This window comes from Larus michahellis, chromosome W (genome assembly GCF_964199755.1).
Source record: "Larus michahellis chromosome W, bLarMic1.1, whole genome shotgun sequence".
Taxonomy (NCBI): Eukaryota; Metazoa; Chordata; class Aves; order Charadriiformes; family Laridae; genus Larus; species Larus michahellis.
Window position 1 is genome coordinate 3,778,954 of NC_133929.1, and position 11,710 is coordinate 3,790,663.

Sequence of the window (11,710 nt, forward strand, 5' to 3'; positions counted from 1 at the left end):
TGGTATGGAATAACCCTTTGGTCAGTTGGAGTCAGCTGTCCCAGCTGTGTCCCCTCCCAATTTCTTGTGCACCCCCAGCCTACTCACTGGCGAGGTAGTGTGAGAAGCAGAAAAGGCCTTGACACTGTAAGCACTGCTCAGCTGTAACTAAAACATCACTGCATTATTAACATTGTTTTCAGCACAAATCCAAAACATAGCACCATACCAGCTACTATGAAGAAAATTAACTCTATACCAGCCAAACCCAGTATAATCTTGTACTGGGGGAGCCCAGAACTGGACAGAGTACTCCAGGTGTGGCCTTAACAGTGTTGAATAAAGTGGAGTGATCACCTCCCTTGACCTGCTGGCAACACTCCTCCTCATGCAGCCCAGAATAATGATATTCTTTGTTGCAAGGGCACATTGCTGGCTCATAGAATCATAGACTGTGTTGGGTTGGAAGGGACCTTAAAAGGTCATCTAGTCCAACCCCCTTGCAGTCAGCAGGGACATCTTCAACTAGAGCAGGTTGCTCAGAGCCTCATCCAGCCTGGCCTTGAATGTCTCCAGGGCTGGGGCCTCCACCACCTCTCTGGGCAACCTGGGCCAGTGCCTCCCCACCCTCATTGTAAAGAACTTCTTCCTAATGTCTAATCTAAACCTGCCCTGCTCTAGTTTAAACCCATTGCCCCTCGTCCTATCACTACATGCCCTTGCAAACAGCCCCTCCCCAGCTTCCCTGTAGGCCCCCTTCAGGTACTGGAAGGCTGCTATAAGGTCTCCCTGGAGCCTTCTCTTCTCCAGGCTGAACAACCCCAACTCTCTCAGCCTGTCCTCATAGGAGAGGGGCTCCAGCCCTTGGATCATCTTTGTGGCCCTCCACTGGACCCACTCCAACAGGTCCATGTCCTTCCTGTGCTGAGGACTCCAGAGCTGGACGCAGTACTCCAGGTGGGGTCTCATGAGAGCAGAGTAGAGGGGGAGAATCACCTCCCCTGACCTGATGGCCACACTTCTTCTGATGCAGCCCAGGATACAGTTGGCTTTCTGGGCTGCAAGCGCACATTGTTGGCTCATGTCCTGCTTTTCACCCACCAGTACCCCCAAGTCCTTTTCCGCAGGGCTGCTCTCTATCACATCATCCCCCAGCCTGTATTGATACCAGGGATTGCCCCGACCCTTGTGCAGGACCTTGTGCTTGGCCTTGTTGAACCTCATGAGGTTCACAAGGGCCCGCTTCTTGAGCTTGTCCAGGTCCCTCTGGATGGCATCCCTTCCCTCAGGCATGTCAACCGCACCACTCAGCTTGGTGTCGTTGGCAAGCTTGCTGAGGGTGCACTCGATCCCACTGTCTATGTCATTGACGAAGATGTTGAACAGCACCGGTCCCAATACAGATCCCTGAGGGACACCACTTGTCACCAATCTCCATCTTGACATCAAGCCATTGACCACCACCCTCTGGATGCAACCATCCTACCAATTCCTCATCCACCGAACAGTCCACCCATCAAATCCGTATCTCTCCAACTTAAGAGAGAAGGATGTTTTGGGGGACCATGTCAAAGGCCTTGCAGAAGTCCAGATAGATGACATCCATAGCTCTCCCCTTGTCCACTGATGCAGTCACTCCATTGTAGAAAGCCACCAGGTTGGCCAGGCAGGACTTGCCCCTGGTGAAGCCATGCTGGCTGTCTCGAATCCCATCCCTGTCCTCCATGTGCCTTAGCATAGCTTCTAGGAGGATCTGTTCCATGATCTTCCCAGGCACAGAGGTGAGTGAGGCTGACAGGGCGGTAGTTCCCAGGGTCCTCCTTTCTACCCTTTTTAAAAATGGCTGCAATGTTTCCCTTTTTCCAGTCACCAGGGGCTTCACCTGACTGCCACGACTTTTCAAATATCATGGAGAGTGGCTTGGCAACTACATCAGCCAATGCCCTCAGGACTCTGGGGTGCCTCTCATCAGGTCCCATAGACTTCTGTGTGTTCAGGTTCCTCAGGTGGTCACGAACCTTGACTTCACTTACAGTGGGAGGGACTTTTTCCCCCAGGTCCCCGCCTTGTGGTCCTTGAACTCGGGAGGTGTGAGGAGAGAGGCTGGCAGTAAAGACCAAGGCAAAAAAATCATTCAGAACCTCAGCCTTCTCCTCGTCTGTTGTTACCAGTTTGCCATTCTTGCTCATCAGGGGGGATATGCTTTCTTTGACCTTCCTTTTCTGGCTGACATCCCTGTAGAAGCCCTTCTTGTTATTCTTAGCATCCCTTGCCAAGTTCAGCTCCATCCGCTCCTTGGCCTTCCTGACCTCGTCCCTACATACCTGGGCAGCATCCCTATACTCTTCCCAGGACACCCAATGCTGCTCGAACTGCCTGTGCAGTTCCTTCTTGCCTTTTAGTTTGACCAGCAGGTCCCAGCTCAGCCATGCTGGTCTCCTCCCTTTCTTGCTTGATTTCTTACACCTGGGGATCGAGAGAGCTCTTGTGCTCTATGGAAAGCATCCTTGAAGATCTGCCAGCTCTGTTCTGCCCCCTTGTCCCTGAGGACCATTTTCCAGGGGGTCCTATTGACTAACTCCTTGAAGAGCCGGAGGTTTGCTTTCCTAAAATTCAGGGTCCTGATTAGGCTCCTCGTCTGGCACATATCTCTCCGGACCGTGAACTCCACCAGTACGTGGTCATTGCAGCCCAGGCTGCCTCCAATCTTGACATCCCTGATGACCTCACTGGCATTGGTGACTATGAGGTCCAGTATGGCATCCCCTCGGGTAGGGCTGTCTATTTCCTGTCTTAGGAAGTTATCATCGAGGCACTCCAGGAACCTGGATTGTGTACAGCTTGCCATGTTGCTTTTCCAGCAGATGTCGGGGTGGTTGAAATCCCCCAGCAGGACGAGAGCCTTCGAGCACGACGATGCCTCAGGTAGCTGGAGGAAGAAGGCTTCATCAGTAGGTTCCCCTTGATCAGGCGGCCTGTAGTACACACCAACCACAAGGTTCCCCATGTTGCCTCGGCCTCTAATTCCTACCCATAAGCTTTCGACTTCCTCTTGGCTGTTCTTTAGGGACGTCTCGTCACACTCTATCCCTTCCTTAACATAGAGGGCAACACCTCTGCCCCTCCTTCCTCGCCCGTCCCTTCTGAACAGCCTGTAGCCATTGATAGCCACATTCCAGTCATAGGATTCGTCCCACCAGGTTTCAGTAATGGCCACTATGTCGTAGCTTTCCAGTAGCACAGTAGCTTCCAACTCCTCCTGTTTGTTGCTCATGCTGCGTGCATTCGTGTAGAGGCACCTCAGCCAGGCTGTTGGCTGTGATGCCTTCTTAGAGGAGCACCCCTTGGGGTGTTTCACGGGTGTTTCCCTGCTGACTTGGACTACCTCAGGAGCCCCTGTCTCATCTCCGTAAGACTTTGGCTATGAAGTAGCATCCCCAGCATGCCTCAGGGCAACAGGTTGAAGGCCCTTCCTAGCGCCCCATCCCTCTAACCCTGATGTGATGTCTCACCACTTGTCACAGACAAGCCTAATATTACCATCCCCATCCCCCTTCACATCTAGTTTAAAGCCCTGTCAATGTTCAACTTGATGTCCACTAGGACCCCTCAGGGTCTTCTCTGCAGAATTGCATTCCATCTGGTCATCCCTCATCCTGTACTGGTGCCTGGGGTTGTTCCTTCCCAAGTGCAGGGCGTGACACTTCTTGTTGAACTGCATGAGGTTCCTGTCAGCCCATTTCTCCAGCCTGTTGAGGTCCCTCTAGATGGCAGCACGATGGTATATCAGCCACTCCTCCCACTTTTGGGTCATCTGCAAGCTTTCTGAGGGTACACATTGCCGAGTCATCCAGGTCATTAATGAAGATGCTGAACAAGATCAGTCTCAGTATTGACCCCTGGGGTACACCACTAGTTACTGACCTTCAACTAGTCTTTGTTTCACTGATCACCACCCTCTGGGCCTGGCCATTTAGCCAGTTTTCATTCCACCTCACTGTCTGCTCATACAGCCCATACTTCAACATCTTCCCTATGAGAATCTTATGGGATATGGTGTCAAAAGCCCTACTGAAGTCTACATAGTCAAAGTCCACTGTTCTCCCCTCATCTACCAGGCCAGTCATTTCATCGTAGAAGTTTATCAAGTTGGTCAAGCATGACTTCCCCTTGCTGAATCCATGATGACTACTCCTGATGATTTGTTCTGATCTTATTGTTACCTGTCAAAAAGAGAATCGCCTATGTCCCCTTGTAGTGTGTTCTGAAACCGGGGGGGGGGGGGGGGGGGGGGGCAGACTTCTGCACAGAAATTGGCTATTGTAATGGCTGCAGAAATTTGTGCATATTGGGAATACAGGTGATCCAAAGATTTTATTACTTTATGAGAACTGATTCCCTTGTAATAAATTTTAATTGGGAAGCAGCTCATGTACTCCACCACTTGTGGTCTATGGAGCACCCCTTTTAAAATGTCTGTAAAATGTCCACAAAATGTCCATTGAGTTCATTTAGTCCATAACTTTGGGCTCCATCTCTTATGGTGGTCACTCAGGACAGGAGAGGTGGTGTGTTGCATGCAGTTATTGAGCACCAAAGGCAGCTCAGGTCAGGTCACTGCTGCACTTGCACTGCTCCTTGTAAGGCTTGTTCTCCATTGTTTTGGATGGTTCCTGCTATAGTAATTCCTATAACATGCAACTGAAATCCAGGGTTACAACAATTTAAAGGCATTTCCATTAGTCTCCATCCCTGGTCCCTTTGGACCAGACCATAGGGTTTAACATCACAATGAACTCCTCCCCTTGCCCCTGCTCCAGCTTGGACTTAGCCACCGACTGCAGTCCCTTAGGGATGCACCTGCTCCAAATGGAGCCTTATCTATGAGCCACAGTCTCTTCAGGGGTATACCTGACTTATCCACAGCCACAGTTGCTTTGAGGTGCACCTGTTCCAGCGTGGCCTTATCCGTGGGCCACAATGCCTTCAGAGATATACCTGCTTCAGCGTGGCCTTACCCACAGCCACAGTCCCTTCAGGAGTGAACCTGCTCCAACATGGCCTTATCCATGGCTGCAGTCCCTCCAGGGACATACTGGCTCTGTCATGGGCCACACATTTGAGGTGTTCCAGCATGACCTCATGCACAGCCACTGATGCTTCGAGGTGTACCTTCTCCAGCATGGACTTATCTTTGGGCCACAATCCCTTCAGAGGTATACCTGCTGCGGCACAGACATAACCACAGCCACAGAGGCTTTGAGATATACCTGCTCTGGCATGGACTTATCCACGGCCAGGGATGCTTCGGGGCATCTGCTCCTGCGTGGACTCATCCACAGTCCCTTCAATTCGAGTTCACACTGGAGTTCCATCCTGTCCAGTACAGCAGCACAAAACCAGCAGCAATGCCCTGGCCATCTGCACATCCGCTAGCCCAGATGCATCACTACTGCTGTTATCAAAATGTTCCCAGGCACAGCAGAGTAAGATGATAAGCAGTACAGTAAGCAACAAAAGCAAAAAGCAGCCACCAACAAGCACTAGTCTCTAATCTCCAGTAAGGCAAGCAAGCCCCATGGCAAGCACAGGAGCCTGCCAATTAATAGCTAAACAGCAGTAATAGCTATAAATGTGATCTAGCACATTCCAATCAAATCTGTCATTATCTCGAACCCTTTGAGCCCCACATTGGGCACCAAAAAGGACTGTCGTGGTTTAACCCCAGCCACCAACTAAGCACCACACAGCTGCTCGCTCACTCCCCCACCCAGTGGGATGGGGGAGACAATCAGAAGAGTAAAAGTGAGAAAACTTGTGGGTTGAGATAAAGACAGTTTAATAACTAAAGCAAAAGCCACACATGCAAGCAAAGCAAAACAAGAAATTAATTCACTACTTCCCATTGGCAGGCAGGTGTTCAGCCATCTCCAGGAAAGCAGGGCTCCATCACAGAATCATAGAATGGTTTAGGTTGGAAGGGACCTTAAAGATCATCTAGTTCCAACCCCCCTGCCCTGGGCAGGGACACCTCCCACTAGACCAGGCTGCTCCAAGCCCCATCCAGCCTGGCCTTGAATGCTTCCAAGGATGGGGCAGCCACAGCTTCCCTGGGCAGCCTGTTCCAGTGCCTCACCACCCTCACAGGAAAGAATTTCTTCCTAATATCTCATCTAAATCTACCCTCTTCCAGTTTGAAGCCATTACCCCTCGTCCTATCCCTACATGCCCTTGTAAACAGCCCCTCCCCATCTCTCCTATAGGCTCCCTTCAGATACAGAAAGGCCACAATAAGGTCTCCCTGGACCAGGCTGAACAACCCCAACTCTCTCAGCCTGTCCTCCTAGCAGAGGTGCTCCAGCCCTTGGATCATCCTTGTGGCCCTCCTCTGGACCTGCTCCAACAGGTCCATGTCCTTCTTGTGCTGAGGACTCCAGAGCTGGACGCAGGACTGCAGGTGGGGTCTCATGTGTAATGGTTACTTGAGAAAACAAATGCCATAACTCCAGATGTCCCCCCTTCCTTCTTCTTCCCCCAGCTTTATATGCTGAGCATGATGTCATACGATATGGAATATCCCTTTGGTCAGTTGGGGTCAGCTGTCCCGGCTGTGTCCCCTCCCAACTTCTTGTGCACCCCCAGCCTACTCACTGACGGGGTGGGGTGAGCAGCAGAAAAGGCCTTGACTCTGTGTAAGCCCTGCTCAGCTGTAACTAAAACATCCCTGTATTAGCAACAGTGTTTTGGTCACAAATCCAAAACATAGCCCCATACAAGCTACAATGAAGAAAATTAACTCTATCCCAGCCAAAACCAGCACAGTGACACAGCTAGACCCTGTGAAATTACGGCTGAAAGCAAAGGGTCTGTCATAAACACTTCTGAGAAAAATTGCATTGCATGATCATTTTAAGTTCTCAGTCATGAGCATGAGAACTTATTTAAACCACATGAGGATTATTAAGGTAATGCTATATTTTTAAACTGCTCCTTACTTCATAAATCCAGCTACTCCATAGAAAGAAATATATAACTTATAAAACTGAGTTAGATCTTTTTTTTCCTCAAAAGAAATCAGAAGTGATATTGGCCACAGGTTGCTATTGCCAACACAACTGATGGCTAGATGTCAAAAGTCCTATGAATCCTCAGTGTTTTATTATTGAGTGACACTCTTGCCCACTGCAGTAGTGAAGTTGGTATAACTCTTAATATAAAAGTGGGGTGCCAGATAAGACTGTAGCTTTGTTGTGGTTGTGGCTATTTTACTATATGCAGATAGAACTAAGTTGATCCTAGGAACAATATATAATAGTATAGATGAAGTGGTACAAGCTCCCCAATGTGAATTACTACTGCCATAACTTCATATCAGGATAAATGCTTCATCTTTGTAAATCACTTCTATGGTGCTGTTCCTTGGCAAACATTAAAGAGCGCAATATTATGCAACAGTGGCACATCATGTATCACCTATTAAGGACTAATTCTATGTGTTATTTAATGAAACTCTGTTCACTGTGTCCTTCAGGATCTTAGCTCTAGCAGAGCTCAATGTATTCTTTAGCTTTTCTATATTCTTTTACTTATCTATAGTAAACTAATGCTGATCATTAAAATTCTTATTTGTCTGCCACAGGGAAATACAGGCAGGAATCATCAGAATTTGTAAGGCTAAGGTGTGTGTAGTGTGTGTGTTTTCCAAAACCTTGGTAATTTGTATCATATCTTGCTAGTGTTAGAACAGAACATTCGGCATTTGAATTCCTTGACATACTGTACTGGCAACATAATGTGTAAACTTACTATTTCTCCCTGACATTTTCAGCTGTAATGTGGCACTGGGCAGGTTCATATGTCTATTTGTTATAATTTAGTTTGGTTTTAATCAGCAAAACATAAAGGGAGGGAAAAAATGGCTAGTTTTTCAGGTCCTTGGATCTGTTGTAGAAAATTGTGGATTTTGTGTCATCTATCAGATGGAGCATTTGTCACAGTGTTCCACTGAATTTAATGAAGTTCCTTCAGGATGTAAAATGTTGAACAGTGTGATGTTGAACAGTGTGCACATGATGTGTGTGAACTAAAAAAGCTGTCAAATGCCATTTTGGTCACATTCTTTTCTTTTTTTGACATAGGAAAAGAAATCTAAGATATATATTAAGGGGAAAAAAAAGATGGATTCACAAGATTGTGTCCCAACAAATTCAAAGCAAGATATCAGCCATCACATAAAGGGTAGCTCTGGTAAACATTATCTTTGTGGCTATTGTGCAGCCTTCACCAATATAGCAGTCACCTTTCCCATCCAGAAGGTCCTCTTTCGACAACAATTGTATGGCCTGAAAACAAAGGATGCGGTACATCAGCTGCAGAAAGATGGAATTCGAAATCTCTATCGTGGAATCCTTCCTCCATTAATGCAAAAAACGACCACCCTGGCTCTAATGTTTGGCTTGTATGAAGATTTCTCCTCCTTGCTCCATAGTCACACAAGTGCACCTGAACTTCTAACTTGCAGCATGGCAGCAGTGCTTGCAGGGACCATGGAAGCCCTTCTTACGCCTTTTGAACGAGTCCAGACTTTGCTTCAGGACTACAAACATCATGACAAATTTACAAACACTTACCAGGCTTTCAAGGTACTAAAAGTCTATGGGATTAGAGAATATTATCGGGGTTTGGTGCCTATTCTGCTCCGGAATGGAAGCAGTAACATCCTCTTCTTTGGTCTACGAGGACCTATCAAACAATGTCTGCCTGAAGCAACTTCTTATAGCACTCACTTGGTCAATGACTTTATCTGCGGAGGGCTGTTGGGTGCCATGCTGGGATCCTTATTTTTCCCAATGAATGTTGTAAAAGCTCGCATGCAATCTCAAATTGGTGGTGAATTTCAGTCTTTTTCAAAAGTTTTTGTGACAATCTGGCTAGAACGTGATAAAAAATTGATGCATCTTTTCAGAGGAGTCCATCTGAATTACCATCGTTCTGTCCTGTCCTGGGGCATAATCAATGCAACGTATGAATTCTTGCTAAAGCTGTTATGAAAAACATTACCTTCCTTTGAAGTCTCTCTATTCACTTGGGTATTTGTATATTTGAGGTCACTTAGTCTCTGGGAACAGATTAATTTATGGAACTTTTTGTGAATAACATGAAGTACCATGAAACTTGGAGAGAATTCAAAGCAGCAGTTACATTTCAGTAGGGAGATGGGTGATATTGTTAGTGGCTGCTTAGTGTGAAAGGTAATTAGTTTTATTAACGGCCTTCAATTTATGGGGTAAATGGCAATACATCTAAATCTTGATGCAATTGAATATACTTCTAAACAAATTAAAGTACTTATATGCTGGTGGATAAATTTACCCACAGTGGAATAACTAGACAAATGCAAAGTAAAAAAATATTTGTATATTGGTCTAGTAGCTTATTCTATCATTTCTGATGTTTCTTAATACTCCCAGTGATCAAATTTTTCACTGTACACATTGTATAATATGGAAGTCAAGAAGGGGCCAATGAAAGCTACTTCTCTTGCTTGATAAACTACAGAGGGTTAAGAACTAAACTTTCAGTTTCTTGGGGTTCTAAATTATCTTTGGAGTTTAAATAGAAGGATGACTTTCTTTTTGAAACTCAAGTTTAAACTGAGCCTACACAAACTATTTTGACAACCATTTCACTGCTCAGCTTTAACGCGAACATCATCTCATTCATCAACATAAGGGTAGCTAGTGAATTTTTAACTTCAGTGTAAACTGATCCAGTGCAAAGTGGGATTGTGCCTATGTAAGTGTGTGCCTTGAAATGGAAAGGTGGAAGGAGCAAAACAGCGATTTTATCTCAAGTTTTAAAAGTGTTCTTCCTTGTTGAAAGACCTTCTACTTGCAAATTTGGTATATGCAAGTTTTCAGCTTTTGTATTACTTTGTTTCTGTTGCAAGCATACAAAAACTGATCTCTCTCTGTAACACTCAAACAGTAATACAGCTTCCTCTGATTGTCAAAGTACTTGATTAACAGCTTTTTTATTTACCTTTTGCAAACTATTTTTATTTAATTTGGGCTGTGGCAGAATTTTACATCAGCACCGACAAAGTGAGATTTCTGAGTATAAGCATTTAAGGCGTTAAAGGGAAAGCAAGCATAACTACCAAACAGGTGACTGTCTTAATTTTTTTTCTTTTTTTTTCTTTTTTGGAGGGAGGGGGTGTTATGCATGAAAGTTCACAAAGTATTATTTGTTTTGGGGGATGGGGGGCAGGAAAGCTTTCAGAAACTATCTTGAATTGTTCTTTTCCTAGGCTTTAGTCCCTGTAAAACTATCAGTGATAATACAGTAAAGCAATAAAAGGAGTTGTGTGGCTAATAACTTACACTTCAAGCATTTGTAATTTTGTTAACAGATATGCAGTAAAGACAGGGGTGTGGTCAGCTGCTACACATGAAGGTTACTTGCATGTTTCATTCACCAACAAAGAGAAAGGTGGAAAAGTGTATTAGCAAACATATAAACATGACCCCAAGTAAATCCTAGAGTGAGGAAGAAAAAAAACAAAGAAACCATCAACATGAACATCATATTTCTCCTGGCCATGGACTACAGATGCTAACAACTCACCATAAGCACCCCACCACCAGAATGAAACCATTGACTTTAGGACCCAGAAGAGCAGTGAAAGAGTGAGCATAACACCAAGGAAAGGAAGAAGTGTGTGTGTTACAATTTTAAGTACATCATTATTCTTTCTTTTCCTGTAACAATTAGATCCAGACTCATTATGATTAGACTCTCAAGATCTGAATTACACTAACAATAATTTTTTTGTTTTACTTATGTATATAAGGTGTACTTTCTCTTTGCCCATGTAAGAAAGGCCAGTATTGCTTTTGCAGAGGAGAAAAGCCGTTTCCATCAGAGGTGACATGATAAGGGAATGACTAAGACAAAGAGGCTCCAGCAAAGGCTTGTAGAACATCTCTTATCACACAGACAAAAGGACAAACTGATTCCTACCGGATTAGTGTCTAGAAGGGGAGTCAAACATTTAACCAGGGCTAATGACATTGAGCAATCTTTTACCAAAAAGGAAAGAAAGAAACTAGTCAGATAATCCCTTTAGGTGTAGCATAAGGAGAAGTAAACAGAGGCAGGACATGCGGGAAGAATTTTAGGCGCCTCGGACAGACTGTGAACCCTGGAGTACCTAACCAATGGGAAACAGGGGAGGGAAAAATTCAGCCGGGATTGGGGAATAAAAAGGTGTGTTTCAAGACCTGGAAGTGTGCCTACTTGCTAGGTCACCCGCTCTTGCAAGAACGTGAATAAAAGTGTGCTTCACAGAGGATTCTGCCTGAGCCTATTTCATTCGGACCGGAACTTATTTCTCACAAAACCCAACCTCACCCCCCAAAAAAACATTAAGTTTCCCAATGATACTTGTCCTCGTTCCGGTGGGGATAGGGTTAATTCTCCCTAGGCTCTGGCAGGGACACAGATATTCCATCCCATGTGAGCCATGCCCAGTCTGTAGCAGGGAGCTACGGTGGGGGGGTAGGGGGTGGGGGGGGCGGTGGGTGTTGCTGCTTGGGAGCGATGTTTGGGAGCAGGCTGGGGCATCTCTGGTCCAGTTGGTGATCGTGTAATCATGTAATCGTGTTTGTACGCTCTTATATCAGTGTTATTTTTATATCAGAGGATTTGTGGCCTCCCTCGAGGGTAGAGA

The 11,710-nt window shown here is 45.8% G+C and overlaps 1 protein-coding gene across 1 annotated transcript in view; it reads left to right on the top strand.

The window, feature by feature from the left end:
* Positions 1–11,332, top strand: part of LOC141735546 (mitochondrial nicotinamide adenine dinucleotide transporter SLC25A51-like) — a 33,052-nt gene extending 21,720 nt beyond the window's left edge. Inside the window, exon 2 of the mRNA XM_074568520.1 lies at positions 8,118–11,332. Within this exon, the coding sequence (XP_074424621.1) occupies positions 8,118–9,029 (912 nt within the window). The 3' untranslated portion in view covers positions 9,030–11,332. The remainder of the gene's footprint in view (positions 1–8,117) is intronic.
* Positions 11,333–11,710: the final 378 nt, after the last annotated feature.